This window comes from Papio anubis, chromosome 5, assembly GCF_008728515.1.
Source record: "Papio anubis isolate 15944 chromosome 5, Panubis1.0, whole genome shotgun sequence".
Taxonomy (NCBI): domain Eukaryota; kingdom Metazoa; phylum Chordata; class Mammalia; order Primates; family Cercopithecidae; genus Papio; species Papio anubis.
This window is the reverse complement of record NC_044980.1, coordinates 141,100,912-141,128,367: the sequence shown is the minus strand read 5'-3', so window position 1 is coordinate 141,128,367 and position 27,456 is coordinate 141,100,912. Positions and strand designations below refer to the sequence as shown.

Genomic DNA, 27,456 nt, shown 5'->3' with positions numbered 1-27,456 from the left:
ATGATTGCTTTATCTCCAAACATAGCTAGCTCTAAGAGGCCACGTATATTTTGATGAATCAAGAACCAGAGACCTCCATTGTGTTCAGCCTAAAGGGGCAAACTTAGCTAGTGATCATCAACTGCATTGCCATTTCTAAAGGAAGGGCAACGTTTGCACTTCTCACTATACCAAACATTAGGAAATAACTTAGTTACCAGGAATGAAGATTTTAACAAAACATTATTTATGCCCTTTGGCTTTGACTGTGTAAAATGGCGTTTTCAAAGAGCCATTCTATGGCTCTATGATAAGACACTGGCAGTTCCTCTGGCCTTTTGCGTTCATGGGCTGGAAGGCACTCTGTGACACTAATGAACGTAGCACCTACAGCCTGAAAAGGTTGGAATACAGAGAGCTTACTTACATGTATTTCCCTGTAAATCAGTAAAACAGCCAGAATCTGTTCAGATGAACTGCTATGGGGATAGGAATGATAATGTTGCCTAGAGAACACAGTACAGCAATGTTTAAAAGCTTGGGTTCTGGAGCCAGTAAATGCCCTTGTCAATCATATTTCCATCATTTCCTATTTGTGTTGAACAACATAGTCTGTCTTCACTGAACCTCGTTTTTCACAAGTGAGAAAAAAGAGGACTCATTCATTAACTTACTACTTTTGGTTTTTGGTTTTTTGAACTCCTACTATGTTCATTACTATATTAGGTGTTAGGTATACCCTAGTAAACGTTATGAACACTGTCTTCAAGAAGTTTCAAAGCTGGTGATATTAAAAGGTCTGTATTCATAAGGTTGTTTTGGTATTTAAATAAGATGATGATGTAAAGCATTTAGTAAGAACCTGGTATCAGATGTTCTTCAATGAATGTTAGTAAACTCAGGATGCATGCAAGAACTATCTTAAAAATACCAAAAGTGGTCGTTAAATGCCACTATTAATCTTCCAGTAGTTACTTTATATAAATATTATGTTTACTGCTTGTGTCAGTTATTTTAGGAGGTTATTGTTTGGGAGGAAAGAAAAACAGACCCAAAAATGCAAGTATTCGTGCATTTTAACATTCAGCCAAATGGAATACAACATTTTACTTATTATATTATTGCCAATAGGTGACTTTTGTGCCTTTATATAGATAAGGGCTAAAATGATGGCATAGTTTCCTAAAAATTGTGGGTGATTTTTGTCTTGCAACAAATAGAATTTCTATTGTGGTTTTCGCTTTACTTTGCAATAAATAATTATAAAAAATGTAATTGGTCTGTGACATCCAGAAATCTTTAGATTTCTGAATCACTGGTTCAATATTTGAGGTGTCTTCTTTGACCAAAAGTTTCTGTCAGAAAATGCTCTTGATGCTTTGCTTTGCTCTTCATGGAAGCTGTCCTGGAGAAAGTGGAAATATTCATCCCAGTTAAGCAACGTAATACCCTACTCCAGTCTGCATTACATTCTCTGTAAAGTGGGCCCCTGTGTGGACTGATTTCCTGGTCAACTTAATACTATTTTAGTAGAAAAGTAATTTCCTTGAGGGAAAAAAGTCCTCGTGATCAAAGAGGCCTGAAGATATTAAAGAAGGTATCTTTAAGAAAATACCTTAAAAGCAAATATATTGATGCTTTTCCCAAAGCAAATGTTTTCGAATTCATGGCCAATTTAATTCCTGACCACACCTACTTCTTTTTTCCTTGTCCTTCTAATCTTTTCTCTATTTTGTCATATATTATGTATACACAATGTATATAATAAACTTATAGTTTAAATAGTAACGATAATGACAATACACATGCTCATAAGTCTTATCACTCAGTTTACGAAATAGCACATGTGCTCTATCTTTTTTTTTGTTTGTTTTTTGAGACGGAGTCTTGCTCTGTCGCCCAGGCTGGAGTGCAGTGGCACAATCTCGGCTCACTGCAACCTCCACCTCCTCACGCCATTCTCCTGCCTCAGCCTCCTGAGTAGCTGGGACTATAGGTGCTCGCCACTACGCCCGGCTAATTTTTTGTATTCTTTAGTAGAGACGGAGTTTCACTGTGTTAGCCAGGATGGTCTCGATCTCCTGACCTCGTGATCCACCCGCCTCGGCCTCCCAAAGTGCTGGGATTACAGGCGTGAGCCACCGCGCCTGGCAGCGCTCTATTTTTAAAGTGTTTGTATGCCTCCTCTCCAGCTGCCATTCTTCACTGCTACTCAGGCTACCAGCTCTCCTCTAATTCTATTTCCATCTTCCTCTCTTTTAGGAAGGACACTCATGCAATCACAGATTCTAGAAACATTTCTTCATCTGTGGAGGTATTCAGTTGGTTTTGTTTTCTGGCCTTGGCTAAATAATACTGGTCTCTTTTGTAATTTTCAGGCAATGTAGAATTCAGTATGGGCCTCTTTGTGCCCTTAGGATATTACATATGTGGTTTTAAATATATTTAGCCTAGAGTTGGTTTTGATGTTGTTTTCCCTGATAGTGGAGTTTGTTTTGAAGTTGTTTACCCTGACAGTTTAAAAATTACATATATATTTCAAGTGTTGCCTACTGTGTGTCAGGCAGAAGAGAAATGAATATTTATTTGAGACACAAAGATGAACAAGACCCAATTCCCTGCTCTTACAGGGCTCGAAACCAGAATATATATATAATTTTATATTATTTCTAAAAAACACTGAGGATAATTTTTAAAATATCCTTCCAGAAGCCCTGATGGAGGTTTGTGTCTTTTCATTTCATTGCAGTCAAGCCACTCTGGTGACCTCTGTGGCTGTCCCTGTGATTATCTACTCTAACAGGAGGCTCTCAGTGCTGTGTCTCAGGGTAGGGTCAAGTGGGAGTGGTGGTTGTGATAGGGAGGGGTTGCAGAAAATAGTAGGAAGTGCCAGAACCTAAATGAGAACCACCCATATGCTTACGGGACAAACTTATTACAACTACAGATTTTTGTTATTATGTTTTAAATCTACCTTTTATTGTTAGCTAATTACATGCCAGGCGCAATATTATGTGCTGTATACATATTAGTTCACGCTAATCTGGAAGGAACTGCTATTGTCTCCATTCGAAATGCAGGAACTGAAACTCAGAGATTAAGCTACAAACTCAAGGCTACTTAGAAGTGACAAACCTAAATTTGACCCCAGGGTTTTCTCTGCCCAAAGCCCCTTAATTTTTAACCATTATATTCTACAGCCTTCACAAATAACTTTAGTTTGACAGGGAGGACAAGTTAATATCTAAAGGGTGTGGCAGCAAACAGATGGTAGTTCAAGCAATTGGTGGGCCTCAGAGATGTATAAGAAACAACTGGAGCCCTGACAGACAACCAAAACAGAAGTAGGGTGGCCAGTGTTTTGAGGGTGTTTGCCACTGAGCTGCTGTTCTAGAAATAGTAAAGTGGAGAACAGAGAAGCAAGGAGCACACCTAGAGGTGCAAAGTACCAGAGGACTAGGCTCCCGGGCTCATTGCAGAGGCAGGGGCTCAGGCTGGGGATGCAGCAGTAACCAGGAGTTTCACGGGCAGGGAGAATAAGATTCAGAAACTGAGCACAAGGATAAAAAGAAACCCAAAGCCAGGCTTACTCTGATTAGTCATGCAGGGCTTGGCTGGGTGGGGCCTCAGTTGTTTTAACCTCCATACCTATTTGTGAGCTTGAAATGCCTCATGTCCTAGAAAGGAGTACTTCGAGTCTGGCAACTGGGAGTGATGCAACAGTTTCCTGAACTCTCCAGAAGCATCTCGCAGAACTCCAGTAGCCTTTTTCCTGTTTTAAAGCAGGTGCTCTTAAAAAGCTTAATTTTGTATTGACTGCTGTGTTTGGATTTAGAGTTCTTTTTAAAAGAAATTTCTGAAATATTTTCAGAATGTGTCCATGTGGATGTGTTGTGTTAAGGAACGTATTTATAACTTTGGATTCCATTTCCTTGATCTGCACCCTTATTGTTAATCAACATTCCAAAGTCAATACTTCAGCTTAAAATTGTTCTCTGACGGACATGAGTTACCTGTTTTACAAGGACTGGCTTATTGGATATAGTAATGCATGCTTTGCTTAAATGTGAGGAAGAGCTAATTAAAAATGAAACAATGACATTTCTTAGAATTTGTGTAGGCTTCAGTTCTAGCAACAGGTTTTGGTAATTATTTAACTGTTTTCATCTTATTTTATTTGTGTATCTTTAAAATTATATGGTAATGTTTTTCATATTACAAATGACAAGGATTTTACAAGGTGGTTTTGCAAGAGATGAAAGGATTGTAATAAGGAATCTTGGGCTGTGGGCTGTGCAAGGTAATTGCCATTTTGATAACTCCCCCACAATCTCTGGAAAAGCATTTATTGTTCTCTATTGCTTGTATGTTTGTGGATTCTTCGTAGGGAGCTTGAAGAAGCAGAGTTTGGGTTGATGCGGAAAGCAAATAGATATACATTCTAATGTTGGAGCTGGGTTGGGAAAAGACATCATGGTTTCCTTGCTTACTTGTTGACAGAAGCCAAATTCAATTCATTTTAATTTAACTTAGTTAATTTATAAGATATTAATTGAACACCTATGGCATGCCAACTGCAAGCCCACAATATGCCAGTGGAAACAGATGGTTACAGAACTAAAGTGAAAATAATATAAAATATGCTAATTTAGGAGGACCAAATATATAGGAGATGCTTTTTAAAGATAATGACATTAAGGCTGAAAGATGATGTGGAAATTGGTAAGATAGAAAAGTGGGAAAGATATTTGTAGAAAGAAGGATGAGCATATGCAAAATTTCAGAGTGCATGGGAGGTTCTGAGAGTGGTGACCAGTCTGGGGCAAAGTGTGGAATGGAGAGAAATGAGTTTGGAGAGTGAGGTGGCTGATATTGATGGGGCTGTAAGCAGTGAGACTCACTGAAGCAACCTTACCAGGGGAATGGATGATGAGGTCTATGTTTAGAAATATCACTCTGAAGGCTGTTAGAAAATGGATTGTGGGAAGTGGGTGGTAGAGAGGATAACAAGGAAGAGTGGTTGGAAAACATGAATTGGCCAACAACTCTATGCTGGTTTTTCTACATTGCAGTCTCATGTGTTCGCTCTGCTTGGAATGATGCTTATCTCTTTTTTTTCTTTTCTTTTTCCTTTTATTGTTATTCATATTTTTTGAGACAGAGTGTCTCACTTCATCACCCAGACCAGAGTGCAGGGGAGCAATCTCAGCTCACTTCAGCCTTGACATCCAGCCTCAACCTCCCGGGCTCAAGTGGACTTTCCAGGCTCAATTGATTCTTCTGCCTCAGCCACCCAAGTGACTGAAACTATATATACTACCACACCAGCTAATTTTTTCTATTTTTTGTAGAGATGCCATTTCACCATGTTGCCCGGGCTGGTCTTTATCTTCTAGGCTCCAGCAAATCCTCCTGTCTCGGCCTCCCAAAGTGCTGGGATTGCAGGGGTGAGCCACTGTGCCTGGCTGCTTCTCATTTCTCAACCCCAACCTCCCCCAACTCCAACTCACTGCTCTTGCCCACCATTTTCTTTTGCTGACTTCTAGCCATCCTTCAGGTTTCTGCTTATAAGTTACCTTCTGAGGGAAGTCTTTCCTGATTACCCAGTCTAAGTCTAGTTTTTTCAAACATGTATATTTAAGATTGATGTAACATAATTCTTCCCCTCTAGACTTAAAGCTCCATGAAGAAAAGACTAATGTTTATATTTATTTGCTCTCTGATTCATTTCTAGCAGCATCTGGCAGAGTGAATATTTAATAAATATTTCGTGAAAAGATGAATGAATAAATTCTAGGTTAATATTTTTAATTCCTTTAAAGAGTTTCTTGGAAGAGCGCTTTTTTTCCCTCCCTAAATTCCAATCAACAAATTTAAAGAAAGTGTTTTTAAGTAATGTTAGTGATGGTCTTGCATCATTCTGAAAGTAAAAAAAAAAAAGAAGAAGAAAGAAAAGAAAAGAAAAGAAACAACAAACACCGTTCTACCTGAATTCTGTGGAGGTTAACATGGGTCATTCTGATAGACAGTCTTGTTCCCTAAATCTCTGATGAATTTGCAAGACCAGATCATAGCTTAAAAAGGGTTTGACTATATTTTCTCTTTCTCCCTCTTTATAGATAATATATAGGTAGGTTTTCATATGTTAAATGCCTGTGTGACTCTGTTATAATCTAATGAAAATGTTGCTTAATTTCAATTCAATTTACTGAGCATGTTTTTGTATCAGTTTTATGCAAGATGCTGTACCAAGCATAGGAAATTCCTTCACAGAATATAAACTCCCAAGGGGGCAAAACCACATCTACTCTGCTCAACATTGTATTCTCCAAGGCAGAACACTGACATTGACAAAGTAGGTCTTAATAGATATTTGTGATTGAATATATGCACAAATGGATTACAAAGATTTACAAGGCATATTCTCTGGTCTTTAAGGAACTTATGATATAATAGTAGGATAAGCTAAATTTCAGGTCTCAGACCTGAGATCAAACATTAGAGAAAGAAAAATATCAGAGACATCAACTAATATGTGAGAAGTTGAACAACTTTACCAACCATTTTTTTACCAGCCACATTTTATAAACATACAGTAGGAAACAGTTGGAGAGCAGTCTCAATCCAGAGCAATTCTCAGTGTCTTAAACCCAAGAGACATCTAGCAAAGCAGTGTTTTCTGATTCTTGTGCCTGAAGGGTCTCTCTTTATCTGTTTACATTTCAGGAATGTTCAATAACTAAGTAATGTACATGGAGTGTTTTCCTAGTCTGGGTAAGAAGAATGCATCAGCTTCAGGGCCTTTAATTTTCTAGTTCCTATTACTAGTCTTAATTGGCCCTTGTTTTTTCCCTAAAATTATCTATTAGACAGCACCCAAAAATAAAAAACAAATCTAGAAGATTCAACTCAGTTCCCCCCAAAAAGAGAGTCAGGTGCACATTTATTTCCCTTATATCTGCTTTATTCTACAAAGAAATCTACATATGGTGATGAGTAGGCAATGTGGCATAGATAATGTGGGAACAGAAATGTGTCTCTTGTGAATAGATGCATTAAAAGATATTTTGGACTCACAAGATAGATTTAACATTTTCCATAATGTACAAATTTAAGTTTGCCGTCAGTTTTCCTGTGGAGAGAATATAGCAACAAATGAGAAATGCTGAGCCCATAGGCATTTCATTAGCATCCAAACTTCACTAATGAATCCTAAAAATGTATTCAAGTTTCCCCGCTTATTGATGTTTTTAAAAGGAGTGACTGCAATTTAGAAATATTTTTGAACCTGGTGCTGATTATATAAGGATGATGCTCAAATACATCATAATTTATATCCCTGAAAACATTTTCATGTTTTTTTTTAATTTAAGGGAAACATACACTTAGAAGTCCCTTTTCATAAAAATTGTTATTTTTCTTTTATTAAAAAAAGAACCAGAACAATATGCCACATGTTAGATGCTTGTTTTTATTTCATCTATGTTTTTGAAAATATTTTAAATGACCCATATGTTTTTGTACATTCCAGTATATCATTCATTATTTCATAATTTTTGAATTAATGTTAATATATCTTGGCGATGATTAGTTTGTAATCTTTAAACTACTTTTGGCTGTTTGATTTTTTAAGTGTAATTTTTACTATAGCACCAACATATATTCTGTTGAGATATAATACTCTGAAACACAGGAAGTTCTTCAGATTTTGCAGATATTATCCCCTGTTATACCAGGCATTAGGGGGCTCTAACATATCCAAGCCTAGTTGCTAAAGCTGAACAAAAACATGGCTCATTCTACCAGATGTGGATGAGATGCTTAGGAGGGAGGACATTCCTTATCCCTGGAAATAATCCAGATGGACTGTGAGACTACTTGGTAACTTTTCTGTAGAGGAAGTTTAAGCAATAGATTATCAAGTAGAAGTTGAACTAGATGACCATATATTTCCTTTCAACTTGGTGATTTTAGAATTCTCTGATTGACTCTTACTTCCAGAATATGTGGGGATATTGTGATATCAGGCACTCCCAAATTCTACCAACTGGAAGGTTCTGTTTGTTAGAGACAATATGATATAATTCACATATTCCTTAGACCCTACATCACACCTTCTAATTTTTGTCTTAATATATACTTTTACCTTAAATATGAAAAAGAAAACATTTTAATACTTACTTAACTTGAGAACAGAAGAAGCAATCATTTTTATAAGTTTTGCCATCAGATCCACAAATTAGTTCATACATATGATGACAAAATCTCTCTTGTCCTGGTGGTAACTTTTTATAATCACTGCAGTCAACCTGAAAAAACATATTAAAAACCTTCAGCTCTTTCAACCAAATCTTTATTGTCAGGATTTAGGATTTCCCAAGCAAGCTCAGAGGGCTGTCAACACATGTCTCTTATTACAATTGTTGGTTCTCATCTAACCCCTTCAAGACATCTCAAATGTAAAGATGTTCTATGTCAGATATAAAATCATGACTGATAAACATCTTTACCATAGTTGGTTCCCAAATCATAGCTTAATGTAAAAATAGATTTTTTTCTCACCATACTGGTTGATGTATCACTTCTTAAAATACATGTCATATTCTCAGATGTAACCATTCTCATGGGAGTACTCAGAAGTGTGATAATATTTTCTGTAGGAATTATCCTACTATTTCTGTCTTTCACTGAAAAAGCTCAATATGAATGCAAGTGTGAAATATAGGGATAACTACTACGATTTTAATGACTAGTACATTATTGACAGATTTTTTACTACTAATTATTGGTAAAAATTTACTTGTTATATACTTCACCAGCACATAGATGAATGTATCTTAATATTGTACTTGGGAACCAGTGTTCTAAATTCCTAGAGCAAAGCCTGTGGAAGTAGGTAGGCAATTCCCAAGAAAAGTTTTTCGTATTTTTTAAAAAATCTGTGAGCATATAGAAGAGCATATACAGTAAAGTCAAACACATCTGAATGCAAATCCTGACTATGTGACCCTGGAAAAATTATTTTACCTCTCTAAGCTTTAGTTTCTTTACCTGTAAAATAAAGATAATAACCACATTGTAGGGTGGAAGTAAAAAATATGTAAATGAAAAGACGTGTACAATGCTTAGCACTACATTGCATGGAAAACATTGAATAAATAATAGGCACAATTTTTTATGTTTTGATTTCTCTTTCAGGTCTACACAAACTCCAGCTGTATACAAAAGACTGCATCTCCACGTCGTTTTGTCCGAGAGATCTAGGCATGATATTTTATTAATTGTTGAATATCTCTACTTGAATAGCTTGGAATACACTCAAACTTAAAGTTGAATTCTTCTTTCCCTCCAGATATGCTTCATTAATTAATTCATTCATTCATCAGCTTCCATACACCTCCTGTTTTCGGGCTAAGGTGAGTGGAGCTGATGCAAAGATTGGTATGCATGGCAAAATACCAGGAGAACCTTAGAGGCTAGTGCAGCAGAATAGAAACAGCAGTGCTCTATGGTAAGTATATGCCAGTGTGATTTCAATTCCTCTTCTTGCCTGCTCAAATCCCAGGGAGACAGAGTTTATGTGATACTCAACATTGTGATGGGAAACTACCAAGCTCATAACTTTCAGTAATCCTTTACATCCTCTCACAGCTACTAAATCATGAAAGATGGCTTGAACTCAGGCCCATCTGACTCCAAAATTTATATCCTTAACCATATTATTTTCTTTAATAGGTAAAACGAAAGACTCAAAGACATAAAAGAAATTTCCCAGGCCCCAGTGTCACATAGTTAATAAGCAATAGAATTTAGAGTGGAACTCAAATTGAGTACCGACTAAAGATTTTTACTACCACACCTAGATTTTTTCAACAATACTCATTACTCTAACCTGAGTCATGAATGGAAGGCTAAATTAAAGTCCTTATTTTCTAAGGCACAGAACAAAGATGTTTGTGACTCATTTAAAAATTATAAGAATCATGACTTGCCCTTATTGAGTTTCACTATGTGCCAGGCACTGTGCTAAGCTCTTTTCAAATACTATGGCTTCCAGTCTTGGAATAATGTTATAAGTATGTTGCCCATGGCCATGTGATCAAAAAGGTGGAATTAAAGACCAGGGCTTTCTAGCTTTGTTGCTAGTATCTCACCACCTTGTTCTACTCTCTCCATTTTAGAAAAATCTGCCTACAATTTTTGAAATAAAACCAGTTTTGATACACATAAAGTAAATATTCAAACATATGGAAATTTAATTACTATGTAGTATCAAATATTTCCTTACTGCTATTGACTTTAAAATTACATAAAAGTAGGATGGATGTACTGACCATCTGTTTCGTTTGTTGGGCACATTCTACACCTGGAAGAAAAACAAAGACAAGACAATGTTAAACTCTGGAATAACCTAATCTTACTAGAAAAATAATCTTTGATTTATGCTTTAGCTTTCAGCCTGTCATAAAAATCTTCAGAACTGTGTATCAGCATTGTATCAAAGGTTGAAGCTCTTCACACATATCTTTAAATTTTTTTTCTTTTTTGGAGTGGGAGTGGAATCCAGTCAAAGAAATGGAAAAGATGCCATGATGAATGAGAAGTTTGTCTCATCTTTTCTACTTCATAACCAGAGCTCAGTAGAGACAGAAGAAATAAGTGAGTCATATTTAGGGAGATCTGCTATTGTGGACAGGTATAGATGATAGATGTTGGAACAGTGGTTGAAAATTCTAGGGAGGCCAATTTTAATTCGATAATAGAAGAATAGCCCATGGTGCCAAACAATTGATTGTAATGTTTTATGAAGAAATGAGTTCCCTGTAAATGGTGATATCAAGTCAAAGCAGAATCTGGATGATCATCTCCGTAAAAAATTACACAAAGTATTCTCATGAATAAGCATTTGACTTTAGCTGACTCTTAACATCCACTCTACCCCTGAGGTGATGTGATTTAGCGATTTATTGGTTGAGGCAAAAGATGCATTTCAAAAAGTTTCCCTTATTATTTATGTGATGAATTACATATATCCCAGAATTACATAGGCAGAAGACTACATGAACTATTAGTGCAAGGGCAGGAGCAGTATTATCAGAGATACTCACTGAACATGGTTGCAAGAGTCAGAGCCAAGAGTAGGACAATGGCTGTTGCTCTCATAGTACTGAAGCGGCCAAGGCAGTCAGATGTAGGGAAAAGAAGTGACCTGGTGTCTGTCCAGCTCACTTGGATCCTGCCTTATATATTTTCAAGAATTCCTGCCTCAATTGTGAAATAGCAATTTCTAAGTAGTACAACTACAAAAAGAGGTCAGAAATGTCTGCAAGCCATGGGGATTCTTTTCTTGTGAGAGACGGGTAATTGCATATGCCATTTAATAGCTATTCCCAAAACCCAGGCTGATGGATGAAGAATGAGATGGTGACTTTGCTTTGCACTACAATTACGTAGATAATCAGTGGCATTTTTCATTTCATACAATAACTTGCAATAGACAAGCCACTAATCTTTTGGCCATGATTTAATAAGTTTTAATTATTCTTTAATTAAACCATGAGTCATTTGAATTCTTTAATAAAGGCTACAAAAGTGCTGATTCTGGAATGTGCTAGTTTTCTGATAGAGTGACTGTATGAGAAAACTCTGAAAGAAACTTTTGCACGTTTTGTAGGTAGAATTGGAGGACAATGTTTATACTACTAATGGAAGTATTAGTATCTAAGGCTGAAATTCACATTTATTTCCCTTCAAAAGTAAAGAGATAGCTGGAACTTGTTCTGGTATGATCTGGGGATGAGATCATCATACTCTCTCTGAGAGCTGAAACTTTGGGAATCTTGCAGACCTGAACTAATTGCCAGCTACACCACTCTCTATGTGACCTTGTGCAAGCTATTTATCCGCTATAAGCCCTAGTTTTTCTAATCTTCATTTGATCATATCATAAATATTAATGAGCATTTACTCTGTCTTAGAGACTGTATTTTATCTTGAATATGCCACAGTCTGTGAAATACTGTCACTGCTCTCATGTAGTTTGAGAAAGGCTATCTTCTTTTTTTTTGAAGACAGAGTCTTACTTTGTCACCTAGGCTGGAGTGCAGTGGCGTGATCTCAGCTCACTGCAACCTCTGCTTTCCATGTTCAAGGGATTTTCCTGACTCAGCCTCCCAAGTAGCTGAGATTATATGTCAGCCTCCCAAGTAACTGGGATTACAGGAGCATGCCACCACACCTGGCTAATATTTGCATTTTTAGTAGAGACCAGGTTTCACCACATTGACCAGGCTGGTCTTGAACTCCTGACCTCAAGTGATCTGCCTGCCTTGGCCTCCCAAAGTGCTGAGATTATAGGCATGAGTCTCTGTGCCCAGCTGAAAGACTCTTCACTTCTTGATCAAACTTTATTTAAGGTCCTCTGAACCCTTTTCTTGACTAGGCCTTGGCATTGGCCCTCATTTTGTCTTTGGCCTCCCCAGCTCCCAATTTAGTAAAGAACTTACTAAATTTATTTTTAGTAAAGAATCCTACTAAATCATAATCATCCCCCCCCCCCACCACTGTTGATATCTGATCACACTTGATATCTGATAAAGTTCCTTGTCCTCCACCTCTGACATATAATTGCTTAGCCTGCCTTTAGCAAGAATCCTCTTAGGTCCATTTATCAAAGAATCCCCCCCTACCCTTAATGTGTTCTATTAAGTAGTTTTCTATCCACTGACCCCCTCATTCTTCTTCTTGGCTATAAATCCCCACTTGTCCCTGTTGTGTCCAGAGTTGAGCCCAATCTGTCTTTCCTATTATAATAATTCTATTACATTAGTCTTGAAAAATACCTTTCATACTGTTTTAACAAGTGTCAGGATGGCTTTTATTCAATAAGTTTTCAGAATAAAGTTAATAATGACACCATCATCACAAGTTTACTGCAAATTGTAAATTTGATTGTCTATGTAAAGCACTTTTCCAGGATCTGGCTCATAGTAAGCTCTCAACTAATGTTATGAATAGTACTTGATGACAGTGATCGCAGTGATGAAGATGATGATGGCAACAGTAATCTGGAGGGGAAAAAGGCTCAGAAAGTGCCTCGGGATTATCTTAAAATAAGCAAATGATGTACCTTTCTGGCCTTACTAGAAATAACAGATATTGACATGATAGAAAAAGGCAGTTTGTGATGGTCAGAGATGTTGAGTAATGACTGGAGGCAATAATCAACTCATTTTAAGTATCCCATTTGGAGGTCAGGTAAATACCTGTTAGGACCCCTGCAAAGGTGATTCCTTTATTGAATGAGGATAGCCTTCATGGCCTTCATCCATATATTCAAACTTTTGTTTTTTTGTTTTTTTTTTTTCTTACAACAAAACACTTTATTTAATGATAATAGCAATAACAGTAAGCATACTTACTGAGCACGTATTATGCCTTGGGTACTATTGTAACTGCTGTAAGTATACTAACTCTTTTAAATTTTAAAACAAGTTAATGAGACAAGTATTATTACAATCAAGTATTTAAAAATGAATGAAGTGAGGTACAGAGAAATAAGTTTTTTAGGGTCGTAAGAGTTAGTAGTAGTCAGGGAAGAGGTGGGACTAAACTCCTGAGGCAGAACTTGGACACTGGAACAAATTGGGAACTAGCCAAAAGAGGTCCGGAGCATAAGGACTTCTCCATAAGACATGCCCCAGAGTATGCCATGTCAGTTTACCATTGCCAAGGCAACACCCAGACATTACTGTCCCTTTCCATGCCAATGACCTGACAACCCAGTAGTTACCACCTTCATCCTAGAAATTTCTGCATAAGCTGTCCCTGAATTTGCATATAATTAAAAGTGGGTCTGGACATACTGCCTATGGGCTAGCCCTGTTTAACTCAGCAAGGAGCAGTAGCTGTGCTGCTGCTGTATACTGCCACTTCAGTAAAAGATGCTGTGTAACACCATCAGCTCGCCCTTGAATTCTTTCCTGCACAAAACCGAGAACCCTCCCTGGCTAAGCCGCAATTTTGGGGCTTACCTGTCCTGCATCAGTAGAGTTGGAAAATGCTATGTAAAAACATGGCGTATTAAACAGATGAAAGAAGTGCGCTGTTAGATGAAGTGGGAGTGTGGGAATGTGGCAACCTGGTTTCTTTGTACCCCTCTTTCCACAATGGCCCCTGGATCATGCTCAGGGAGTCCTCTTGGTTACTTGGAGTAATGGGAAGATCACTAGTCCAGATGAGAAGTTCCCAAATTTCAGGATCTGGGCTGTGATAAAGTTTTTGTCATTATGAGGCAAAATATGAAAAACTTTTAAATGCTACCAACTCCTTATTTGTAAACCTGATTTAAGACTCCTCTTTAAATTTAAAAAAAAAATTACTGTGTAAGTTTCCCAGGTGAGGTAAAGATGGTCTCTAATGTCCCATTTCGGACTTGAATTGGGTATAATTCCTTGACACTGAGAGATGACCTTTACTCACTGACTTGTCAGGGAGCATCTCAGAGAGCAAGTAGAAAAATCCAAGTTAATGTGACTTATGTAGCAGCCTCATTGTCAGTCCCACTTTTCCCTGTATGGTGAGTCCAGCTCTTCACTTTAGTGGAACTTTAGAATAGTCCATGGTATTTTCTGAGGAGAGTCCAATAAAATTACAGATACTGAAAAAGAGGGAGGAAGCCTGTTTAACACTGATACATTGTTCTTGAGAAATATTTCAAAAAGCCTGGTGAACTTGCGTTACCATTACGTACTACTGCTTTTGCACCCCTTTTCCTATTATAATCTTCCAAATGTCCCCCACTTTATCTGTCGTGAATGCTTATCTAGCACAGATCCTAGAAAAACCTATTGGTATCACTATTTATTTCCATTTTACAGAAGGTAAATGAGTCTCAGGTTAAATCACATTTCTAAGGTTTCAGATTAAACAACTTAATTTGTAATAAGTGTGTGTTGGGAATGGGATAAGTGAGCACAGCCTCATGGTTTACTTGAGAATTTACTGAACAACTCAGCCTGTGTGGCAAATCCCCTCACATTCTCTTTGGCATTTAACTTTCTGAAGTGACTTGAGGTTGCTCTTTTAGAGGTTGACCTCCTTCATAGGAACAGATTTATCATGTTACTAGTACCCACTTTACACAACAGTCAGGAAGAACACATTTTTAAGTTTATAACTTTTTCTTTTGAATATACTATTGCAAGAATAGACCAAAGAACTTCACATGTATTCTTTGCCTTAAGGCCACATTCAAATTTTGCCATCTGTGCCATTTGCCGTCAATGCCTTTATAGAAAACTGACCCCAAAGAGTAAGATGTACTATTGTTATAATGGCCATATTCCTCAAATTGATCTACAGATTCAACATAATCCCTATCAAAATCTCAGTTGCCTTTCTGAGAAAGAAACTCACATTTTCCAGTATTAAAATTTACTACAAAGCTATAGTAATCAAAACAGTATAATAGAGACATAAGGATAGTCCAAAAATAAACTCTTGCTTTTATGATGAATTGATTTTTGAAATATAGTTTTATTTTATTTTTAATTGGCAAATAATAATTGTATACATTTATGGAGTACAATGTGATGTTTCGATGCATGTATACATTGTGGAATGATCAAATCTGGTTAATTAACATATCAGTCACTTCAAATACTTATCATTTTTTGGAGAAAATTTAAAATCCACTTTTTTAACTATATTGAAATATAGAATATGTTATTATTAACTGTACTCATTATGCTGTGCAATAGATCACCAAAACAGACTCCTCTTCTCTAATTGAAACTTTGCACGCTTTGACCAATGTCTTCCCTTTCCCTCTCCACTTCCCGACCCATAGCTTCTGGTAACCACCATTCTACTCTCTCCTACTATGAGTCTGACTCTTTTAGATTCCACATATAAGTAAGATCATGTAGTATTTGTTTTTCTGTGCTTGGTTTATTGCACCTAGCATAGTATCTTCTAGTTTCATCCATGTTGTCACAAATGACAGGATATCCTTCTTTTAAGGCTGAATAATATTCCATTGTGTATATCACATTGTAAAAATTCATTCCTCTGTTGATAGGCACTTTGGTTATTTCCCTATCTCGGCTATTGTAAATAATGCTGCAATGAACATGGAAATGCCAACATCTCGTTGACTACTGATTTCAATTTCTTTGGATGTATACCCAGAAGTGGGATTGCTGGATAACATGGTAATTCAATTTTTAGTTTTTGAGAAACTTTTATATCATTTTCCAGAATGACTGTACTAATTCACAGTCCTACCAACAGTGTACATATTCCTTTTTCTCACGTTCTCACCAACACTTGTTATCTTTCATCTTTTTGATGCTAGCCAATCTAACAGGTGCAAAATGATATATTATTGTGGCTTTAATTCACATTTCTCTAATAATTAGAGATGTTGAGCATTTTTTCATTTGTCTGTTGACCATTTGTATGTCTTCATTCAAGAAGTGTTTATTCAGGTCCTTTGCCCAATTTTAATTGTTTTTTTTGTTGTTGTTACTGAATTGTTTGAGTTCCTTGTATATTTTTGATATATGGCAATTTGATTTTCGACAAGGGTGCTAAGACAATTCTTTGGAGAATAATCTTTTCAAAAATTCAGGCTGGGACAACTGAATATCCACATGCAAAATAACATAGGATGCCACATATAAAAAGTAACAGAAAATGGATCAGAGACTTACATGTAAAATCTAAAAACAAAAGAACTTTTAGAAAAAAACCAAAGTGTAAATCTTGTAACCTTTGAATAGGCAATGATTTCTTAGATATGACGCTAAAAGTACAAGAACAAAAAATATAATGGGTAAATTGGACATTATGAAAATTGATTTTGTGCCTCAAAGGACAGCTCACAGAATGAGAGAAAATATTTGCAAATCATGTATCTGATGAGACACTGGTATCTAGAATATATAAAAAAAATTACAGTTCAATAATAAAAAGGCAATCTGATTAAAAATGAGCAAAGGATTTGAATAGACATTTCTCCAGAGAAATGCAAAAGGTTAATAAGCACATGAAAAGACCATTAACAGTTATTAGAGACATGAAAATCAACATCAGTTATCACTCCCCATCCATTAGGATGGTTAAGATAAAAAAGGTGACATGTTGGTGAATAGGTAGAGAAATTGGAACCATTATACATCGCTGGTGTAAATGTAAATGAAAATGTAAAATAGTGAAGCTGCTTTGAAAAATAGTTTGGTAGCTCCCCAAAAAGGTAAACATAGAGTTACTAGCAATTCTACTCTTAGGTATTTATTCAAGATTATTGAAAACATGTCCACACAAAACTTGTACATGAATGTACGTAGCAGTTTTATTTATAAAACCCCAAATTGGAAACAACCCAACTATTCATCAATTTATGAATGATTGAACGTCATATATCCATGCAATGGAATGTATTTCAGCTGTATAAAGGAATGAAGTACTGATACATACCATAACATGGGTTAACCTTGAAAACTTAATGCTAAGTATAAGAAGCCAGACACGAAAAGCATATTTTATGGTTTTATTTATATATTGCATGATTTTATTTATGTATAATGTCAAGAATAGCAAATCCACAGACAGAAATTAGATTAGTGGTTCCCAGGGATTGGGAGGATAGCAGGGGGTAGATAAGAGTTACTGCTAAAGGAATAGTTTCTTTTCGGTGTGGTGAAATGCCCTGGAGTTAGGTAGTGGTGATGATTGCACAGTTTTGCTAACAGATCAGAAACTACTGAAATACATACTTTAAAAACATGAATTTTGACTCTCTCTCTCTCTGAGAGTACAAAAAAGCCATGAATTTTGTGCTTTGTGAATTATTTCCCATTAATAATAATAATAATACCCATTCAGGATCATGCATTGTCATGTTCTTCAATCGTCTTCAAGGCATAACATTGGAACAGTGCTTTCTTGGTTTCAGACGTTGTAGACCCACGTGATTTTGTAGAATGTTTCTGAATTTGAGTTTGATATCTCGTAACGATTATATTGAGGTTGTGCGTTTTTGTCAGAGAAATCCAAACGTTATTCTGTGTTCTGCATATTGTATCTTTTCAGCCAGTATATATGATGTTGATTTGCCTATCATTAATGATGTTAACTTTGATCACTTGAGTAAGGGCAGTGTCTGAATGATTTTTCTACTATAAAGTTACTCTTTTCTTTCATAATTAATAAACATTTTATGAGGAGATTCTTTGAGATTATGTAAATATCTCATTTTATGTTGCAAACCCATACTATGGAGTTCAATAGGCCATGTTTTAATGGGACAAACTATATAAATGAATGTGTATAATCTTTGTGTGTTCCAAGTTATACAGTCTCCTTTTCACTTTCTAATATCAATTTCTAATGAATAGAAATGTTTTCGTTTTTCAAGCAAGGGGAAAAAAACTTGAAAAATTGCTGGTTGTATTTCTTTAACATGCAATGCATGTTGCAAAGAAAGTGATTTATGTTTTTAGGCCTTAGTAAATATTGGAGAAGGATGGGCTTTCAGATCATAATTGTTTCTTTAGATTTTTGTAGGACATTATAGTTTACAAAGCGTGTTTGCATGCATTATCTCATCTGACTCTCACAGTATACATGTCTAATTAGGAGTGATTATTCTCTTTATTTTATAAGTAAGGAAAGAAATACTTTAAATACACGTTAAATTACTTTTGCAGAGCCACATACCTTGTAAATGTTCAGGTTGGGTTAAGCCCATGAGTTTTCTGGGTTTATTGTGTTCTCCTGAGCTGCTTGGTGGAGTTTTATAATGAAAACAATGATGAGAAGGAGTCATAAAGACCATAAAGATGCAGATGCTAATGATCACACAGAGAGACAAATCTCAATGAAATCACTTCTTCTCCAATGCCTAAACTTCAAAAGGTAAAATTTTAAAAACAAATTTACTTCACATTAATATTACAGTAAGTTAGCAGCTTCCCATGTGGGAATGATTTACTCTTTCTAAGAATAAAGAAGGAAAGAAAGTTAATAAAGTTAATATATGTCATTGTAAGAAATACTTATAAATTCCATTGACATTAAAGAGTTTATAATAAAAAACCAGTCTTTTATCATCAGCATCACACTTCAGTGGGAACTAATTTGAATTTAAAATGTTTTTAGATTGTTGCCATTATAATTCTTAATAATATACATCTATTGCCTCACGAGCTAAAATTAATAATTTGTTGACTCCCATCTATGGAGGGAAAAAGTATTAATTTACATTTCCTTTTCATCCTTCCCAATTTTTGATAGGCATATCATGACTTCTTAAAATTCTGCTTGTAAACTTTATAACCTAAAGTAATGTACTTTAGTCACTATTTCTATGTCATCATCTTTAGACAGTATCTCATATCCCAATAAGTACTTCATCTGTCTCCATACACTTCACTTAATCAGCATTTTTGTCTAGCGATTTTTCACCTCTATTTTTACTTTTATATTTCATACATTAAAAATATGCATGTTCTGTTCTGTATTCCATAATTGTATCTTCTATATTTTGCTTATAGGTGGGTTTTAAAATTTGAACAGCAATAACTATTTTTAAATTCATTTATAAATATTGAAAGGATTCTGGAAATGTATCCGTTGTAGACAAAATCTAGACTTCAATTTCAGAAAGATTGGGGATACTTTTAAAGTCGTGAGTTTTGATAAATGCTGGAAGAAAAAGATCAGCTATATCAACAGTCTGGTGTCTGCTTTGGATGTCATATTGATCGCAGCACTAAGCCTGCCCAGGTCTCCTATGAAGCGAGATATCTCCTTAGCTTTCTTATGTAAGTCTGCAGAACAAACGTTATGTAGACCCTGAGCCAGTAGACCTGTCTGCCAGTAGAGCCCAGTCCTACAACTGGGCTATGTAAGTGTTTTGTAAACTATAAAGTGCTTTATAGATATATGTACTAGTTCATATCATAGTAGAAGGAATTTGATTTCCAGGGATCATAAGATATAGTGGATAAAACTCTGTAGTATTTGGTCCCTGGATTGATTGGGAGTAAGCAGACCTAGGTTCTTGTCTTAGTCTTCCACATAAGCAATGAAGCATTTTCAGCTTTTGGAGCTCAGTGTTTCCATCCATAAAATGAGGCTGTTGACTGGCTCTCTTCCATTCCTGACAATGAGGAATTATTAAAGTAAAGGTGTATATTTTGTGCACATTCTGTATCAGGGTTCCATTGATATCTTCACCTGATCTTCATGTACAGTTGGCAGGAGTTGACATAAGTCTTTCTAAGTGCACCACACACAGGGGTAAAGATGAGCTCCCAGTGTCAGAGTATACCTGTGCCATGATCAATGTATGTATCACAGAGTATACCTGTGTCATATCAATACATCTATTACAATTTACCTGCAAGCTTTCATGTACACATGCTGTAGACTATAGTGATTAAACATATGGGGTATAAAATCAAATCATCAAGGCAAAAATGCTAACTAACTTTGTGGTTTTCTTAAATTCTTTACCCTTGCCAAATCTCAGTGGATAACAGGAAATTTCTCATAGTATAATTGAGAGAAATAAATGAAATAACAAACATAAAACGAATTTCACAAGTTCTAGTGTAAAACAAGTGTTAGCCATTATTATCTTAGATTATTTGAAAGTTAGACAAAAAAAATTGCTAGGGCTTTTGAGTAGCATAAGGTCATTGTGAGGAAATACTCAATATAAAATATCTTTATTTTAACTTATACAAATTGATCACTGCAAACTATTTCCTGCAATTATTTATTCATTGGGAAACAATTAATGCTTTTCTTTGTGGGTAAGTAATGACTTGGGGAGATCTCAGCTTCATTGATTCTTTCTCAAAACTGATTTTTGCTTGTACAGGTCATATGTTAGACATAATGTGTAAAGCTACTTTAGTTATAGCTTATTTTTCCTAGATTTTAAGTCAGTGATACCATACTGATGTTGAAAATCAGGGTGGCATAATGAAAAGAGAATTGGACTTGGACTTGGAATTAGAATATATGGCATTTAATCCTAGGTCCCCACCTGTGCTTTCTAACTTAATTTCCCTTGTTTGTTAAAAAAAAAAAAAAAAAGAAAGAAAGAAAAAAAAAAAGAAAAGAAAAAGGAAAATAGCAGCAGTCCGTCCTATCACAGAGAATAAAATTAAGAAATTCTCATGAAAAATGTTTTAAAACGATAAAATTCTGTTTGAAAACAAGATTTAGAAATTTAAATGAATGCAATAACTTTAAAACAATTTTTACAAAACTTGATGAATAATATACAGACTCAAACTAAACTTATGTTTGGTATCACTAAGAATATCTAAAAAAAAGAAAACAGTGTAAAGGATAAAGATCAAAATTTGCTCTTTAAAATTATTTGCAGACAAGAGGTTTTAAACATTTGTAGTCAATATGAGAACCATTTTCCATTTTCCATCAGACAATTCTGTGATGTGATTTAGCACTCACCATTTTTTCCCCTAAGTTTGGTCCTAGACTTCATGGATGACAGAGAGGGAGTGCTCATGAATAACCAGACGCTTACCAGAGGAAAACCAAAACACCAGAATGAGGACAAGCAGGATGTGACCAACAATTTCGAGAAGGTTGTTTCTTTGCTGTGGATACTGTGTTGAGTGAATGTTTTGGCTAAATTCTCGTCCAAATAGACCTGTTTACATGGATCTGCACAGAGGCTGCTGGGAGAGGGTGAGTTATTATGAGCCAATTAGTAAGAGAAGTAGAGGTTGGGTTCCATTCTCACTTGCCAGGAAGGACTGTGGTGAATAACCACAGTTCTGCCACGCTGGGCTCAAATCAAATTTCACCTTCTCTAAGACGTATTTCCTATTAATCTCATGTAGTAGTGATGTTGCTTTCATCCGGGACCCTCTTGTGTTGAGCTGGGTCAGATGTCTATCTCAGAATTTTCTAATTCTGAATGTATACCAATTAAAAAAATTAGATTGTTTGGTGCTTTCTTCAGTTCTCTTGAATGATAATTTGTAGGGTGGAGTCCTGGCATCTTTATTTTAGTTCATTCTTCATTATCCTTGTGCAGCAAGCCTGGTATTTACAAATACATCAGATTTTATTCTAATGATGTTTCTATATTATAAACATGATCCTTAGTTCATTCAGCTGCATTAGTAGAAGGGAAGGTTTAGTAGAGAGGTAGTAGTTCTAATTTCTCTGTATCTGTCAGACAAAAAAAATTGTGCTGATTAGTCTATTTTTGGACAACATACTGACATATTTTAAGATGGACAATGCCTAATTGTAACAGATCCAAGGAGTATGGTCCAGGATAGAAATATTATAAGGGAAATAACACTTGAGCAAAAAGGGTTGAATTAACCAGAGATTTTTATCCTGGAGAAAATAAATTTCAATGGAGACAGAATATTCATTTTTAAATAATGAAAAATCTGTTAATTGGCAAAAAGGGTGAACTTCTTTTTTATATATGCTCACTGGCGCTGATGGTTGATAGCCTCATGAATGTAGTCTTCAATTCTAGACAAGTAGAACATCTCAACAATCAGATCTCTGCAACAATGGACATGCTTCCTCTTGAAGCAGTGACTTTCCCATCAGTACTCTAGAAGAGCTGGCCTGTGAGAAATTGTGGTATGTTTCTGGAAAGGAATAGGAAGAAAAACTTCTCTTCTAGAAATGACTTCTTGGAATAAGAGAGGTTCTCTTTTAAGGATCTTTTTAAAAAAAGAGACCAATGTGAAGCAACAGTATGGTACATAGACTTGTCTCTAGTGGATAAAGACTCCAGGAGAAGGTGTGGTGTTCACTGGCATTTGTGTGTGTGCATGTCTGTGTATCTTTTGTGTGTGTGTGTGTGTGTGTGTGTGTGTGTATGTGGTGTGCATGTGTTTCTTGGAAGCTGATTGGGATTCTTTGTATAAAAGTTTTTCCTAAACAACAAGACTCGTATGTTTTTCAATTTTCTTTTATAATTGTGTTATTTTATACCGCGATCTAAGAAACAAACACAAACAGAAGCAAAGATAAACTTTCTGGGAGATTATTTTTTATTGACATGTTTTTTTAAAAAATGCTAGTCTGTCAGTGAGGCATGCGTTTGTAGGGGTAGCACAGAAACTATCTCCTTTCAATCCAGATTACTCTGAATGTGGCTCTGTCCCCCACCCAGAACATCAGTAAAACTGAAAGAAACTCAGTCAGAGCCTGGAGATGATGAAGATGATGAGGAGGATAGCATTCCTTTCTCTCCATGTCCATGGAGAATTTAGCAACTTCCATCGTGAAGAAACTGAACTCTTCCATTACTTTTCCTAAGGGAAGACACAGTTCACAAGATTCATTAGCACGAGAGGAAATTTTATGTAATGTTAGAACTGAAAGGAACTATAGAGATTATGAGGCAGAACCTCATTTTACAGATAAGGAAACTGAGTCTCAGAAAATGAATGACCTTGCCAAAGCATGTTCTGACAGAGAAAGAAGCAGAATTTCTCTACTCCAGTGATCATTCCACCCCTCTGCTACCTCCTCTGATTCCAGAGCCCCGCTGACCACCAAGTGTCTTAAAACAACAAAGAAAGAGTACTCTGACAAAGCAAATTGAGAGGGCCTGTCTCTCAGCTTTTCCTGGTCAGCAAGGCCTTTGACGAAGCTGGATCCTGCATTAGTGAGGAGGACTTTCACCATGTTTCCCTTCAGTGTCCCTTGAAAACAGCTAGTTTCCATGCCAAGGGCTAGTTTCCCAGTCTGCCTATGTTACAGAATTTTCCCTTTTGTGAAATAAAACCTCCCAAACAGGAATAAATACATAAATATGTCCTTTTGGGCTCAGGGCTTGTTATTCTCACTTGTTAAGATAATCACAAAGATGAAAATGCAAGATCTAGGTGTCCAAAATCCAGTGGCCTAAAAGAGTTAACAATGATCACAGTGGACTTGGTATGAGAGAGTTAAGTGCAATTTGCATGTCTTGTACCAAAGAAGTGACATCTGCCTAGCTACATTTCTGCAAAAACATTTTGTGGGCCAAACACAATACCTAAACAAAACATGTCCATGGTATTCTGGTCCAAATCCTGACAGCTTGCATCCCTTATTTTAGATAAAGGAAAAACAATCATTTTTGTAGGCTTATTCCCCCTTAAAGCTACAGATATATGGAGCCTCCAAGAATTTGAAGATGAACCTCTAGGCACACTTTATCTAAGAATCAAGCTGCACTAAGACTGTTAAGTATCTTAGAAGTCAGATAGTATAGTAGTTTTCAATTATTTTGGGGGGGATGGGGAGTTCAGGGCCCTTTCTTCAATCATGATATATGGCACTCCACTGCTTAAAATAGTCCAAGCTGAACTTTATGTTGTAAACTACCCCAAATGGTCCCTTTAACCCTAATAGCGACTCCTGACTTGCCTCTATAGAACCTCTGTGCTCTGGGGACAGCAGTTTGAGAATTCACCGTCTTACTGGATTCTCACAATTGACAGACAGGAATTGGAGGTTCTGTGATGGGATGGAACCAGTCCAAGCTGTCAGAGCAGGTGACTCTACCCTGTCTGATTGTGAAACAGTCAGTTTTTTTTCCCCACCTGCTGTTCTGGGTGGGGATAATTATAAATTACAGCTTATAGAGATGTAAGCTGGATCCTGGAAAGTAGAAAGGTTTGTAGTAGAGAGCACTGGCTCCAGATCTCATTTTCTTCTTATGAGGTACTCACAGGCTCTCAGTACACAGGTGACATTCATTCCCATAGGTGATGTAGTCAGAACCACAAACTGGCAGGTATGTGATGGGACAGGGGATGGCCACCACTGGATACTTCTTGTAAATGCTGCAGTCCACCTATGTCATACACAAGCAAATGTCCTGTTTTTCTCCAAGACCGCAAGCTAGGCTACTCTGTCCACTATTAGATATACTACAAGGGCTGGAAGTCCCAGCTCAGATAATCAGATGTTGCTTGGCCACTTCTGTAAGTACTAGTGTTATCACTATTACAAATACTAGCACTATTGGTATTCTATTTTTTTCTACTACACTCAGTTAACAATTGCTGGGCGTTTCTGGGCTAGGCATCAAACTTAAATCTTACGTGAATTTTCTTGTTTAATCTTCAGAACAACTAGAGCAAATTCTACTATTACCTCTCTTTACAAATGTGGAAATTAAAGCTTAGAAATAGAGATAACTTTTTGAAGATAAATGCTGGTAAGTAGTAGAGTTAGTATTTGAACCCAGAGTCTGTGCAATTTATCAAGGTACTTTTTCCCTGCCTTTTACGCGTGATGCCTTTTATGAAAACATTGCCAACCTTTCAGCTGGAAGGCAATTCTCCCTCCTTTAACTCTGGAATTTTTAAAAAACATTTTTAAAATATGGTTGTTTATATGTATGCCATATTTCTTCAATTGCCTTCTGGAGAGCAGATACCATTTCTCCACATGTGTTTGCCCCCTTCTCAAATCCCCCGAAACATACTGAATTTATCCTACATATATGTTGACTAAATGACAGTCAATAGTTATTGACATTAAAATGTTATTCAACATACTTACTTTTTTTGAAGACAGACTAGCAGCTTCTGAAAAAGAGATACAGATGAAAATGTTAAAAATAAAGCGAACTTTAAATCTCATTAATTAAGTTTCATCCTATATAATGACTCTACATTTCCTTTAGCAATGAGATTCAGCACACTCTCCACCCTTATGCAAAATCCTAGTTGTTTGCTGAGGAAGTTGAATGACCAGTGGGTTAGGTTAACCCTTGGTTTAGGCAAGAAAATTATCAAAATTTCCTCTCTTTGTTGATCACAGGATGTTTTCTGAACCTCATAGTGTTTTTGATAATGGCCAAAGTCAGGTAGTAATAAGAAGTATTCAAATAATCACTCCTAAGAGCCTGAAGGATCATTTCTGCTATCCTTTCCTTCCCAATTGACATAAAGAAATGCAGTGGAATGTCTTTATGGGATTGGAAACACTAAATAATTTTTCAAAGTATAAAAGTCTGATTGTTGACCCTTGGCTTTTTGAGACTTGTGTTTTGTTTTAATCCCTCCAAACTGATTTAGGAAGACATCCAAGTTTTTCTGTATCTTTGCACTAAGAAATAGTATATCTAATAACACTGACAACTTCCAGTGTCCATATGAACATATGAAATGGAAGACTTATGGAGAAATTAGATGATTTTTGTTCTATGGATGCAAATAAGAATCCTTGAAAGACATTGGACTCAAGTCTCTCAAACTCCAGATGGAGCATAAGATCCTATTACAAACCAGTACACTTTAAATTCTTACAACCAGATGTTTCTGAGATGCTCACATCCCAGGAGGGATTATTTGTGAAAACAAGCTTAATGGCTGTATAGGGCATCGTCTGACCTTAACTTACCTGAGCTGCTACAGAAATAGAACACTGTGCAGAGCAGAAGGAGACCCCCAGTGATCTTCATGCTGGAAATGGCTGTGGTGCAGAAGCTGCTCTGAGATTGTCACTACAGCTGCATCGACCATAGCCCAGGAAAGGGGTCATGTTTATATATATGCAAGGCTTGGTTCCTCCACCTTTCCTGTGAGGTCATCCAGAGGATCTCAAAGCACGGTGCCACACCCTGGGCTGTGTTACAGTCCTTGTTACTGAATTGCTACTTCTTATCTGACCAATGATTTGATTATTTGAGGTAAGAAGTATTTTCTATCTTTCCCAAAGGTGGGACTGTTAAGAATTCTAAACTTCATGTACTAGAAGAGACTAAGTATGAGCTTCTTGGCTTAGTTATGAAATAAGTGAAAATCTCAAACCTCCTTTATTTTACAAAACTGGAATCTATTAAACTCAGATTAGACTGATTACACCTATGTTTATATCTTGGCACCTGGGGAAATATTGTTTATTTTTGAGGCAATGAACCAATGAAGCAAACTGGGACCGAATGGAAGGAACACTGACATTAGCATTTATGAAGTATGGAGAAAAGCACTAACATATTACTTCTGATATTTTCTACCTGTATAATCTTGGATAAGTCATTATATGCTGTGAGCTTTTATCAATCCAGAAGGCTTGGTTATGTTGTGATAACATGTAGCCACAAGATTTCTGTTAATTAAAACAAAACTTTGCTTTTTACTCAAGCTACACTTGTATGGTAGTCAGCTGATCATGCTACATTGCCTTCACTGTGGATGCCAAGTGGACAGAGTCATCACTATTTGGAATACTGTAGTCAAGGTGAAGTGAAGATGAATTCTCAAGGAGTTCTCGTTTTAGCAATTAAAACTTCCAGCCCAGAGCAATACTACTGTCACTTCCCCTCATGGTCTTGTGGCCGTCACATGCTTTGTGATGTATGGAGTGAGTGCAATCAATCTGATATGGTTTAGCTGTGTCTCCAACCAAATCCCATCTTGAATTGTAGCTCCCATAATTCCCATATGTTGTAGGAGG

At 36.3% G+C, this 27,456-nt stretch overlaps 2 protein-coding genes and 1 long non-coding RNA gene across 4 annotated transcripts in view; 1 reads left to right on the top strand and 2 right to left on the bottom strand.

The window, feature by feature from the left end:
• Positions 1–27,456, top strand: part of LOC110743544 — a 90,356-nt gene that overhangs the window by 35,324 nt on the left and 27,576 nt on the right. For both annotated transcript variants that reach the window (XR_004183851.1, XR_004183850.1), the window contains exons 2-5: positions 9,178–9,490; positions 16,061–16,193; positions 18,693–18,900; positions 21,488–21,711. This is a non-coding gene — a long non-coding RNA (uncharacterized LOC110743544). The remainder of the gene's footprint in view (positions 1–9,177; positions 9,491–16,060; positions 16,194–18,692; positions 18,901–21,487; positions 21,712–27,456) is intronic.
• On the bottom strand, positions 6,926–11,190 carry SPINK9 (serine peptidase inhibitor Kazal type 9). The gene is made up of 4 exons (XM_003900328.5): positions 11,088–11,190; positions 10,314–10,345; positions 8,161–8,288; positions 6,926–7,111 (listed from the first exon to the last, which is right to left on the bottom strand). The coding sequence occupies exons 1-4, from the start codon at positions 11,140–11,142 to the stop codon at positions 7,066–7,068; spliced, it is 261 nt and encodes an 86-aa protein (XP_003900377.1). The 5' UTR covers positions 11,143–11,190; the 3' UTR covers positions 6,926–7,065.
• Positions 23,031–26,522, bottom strand: SPINK7 (serine peptidase inhibitor Kazal type 7). Its single transcript, XM_003900326.5, has 4 exons — positions 26,401–26,522; positions 25,558–25,583; positions 24,720–24,844; positions 23,031–23,312 (listed from the first exon to the last, which is right to left on the bottom strand). The coding sequence occupies exons 1-4, from the start codon at positions 26,459–26,461 to the stop codon at positions 23,267–23,269; spliced, it is 258 nt and encodes an 85-aa protein (XP_003900375.1). The 5' UTR covers positions 26,462–26,522; the 3' UTR covers positions 23,031–23,266.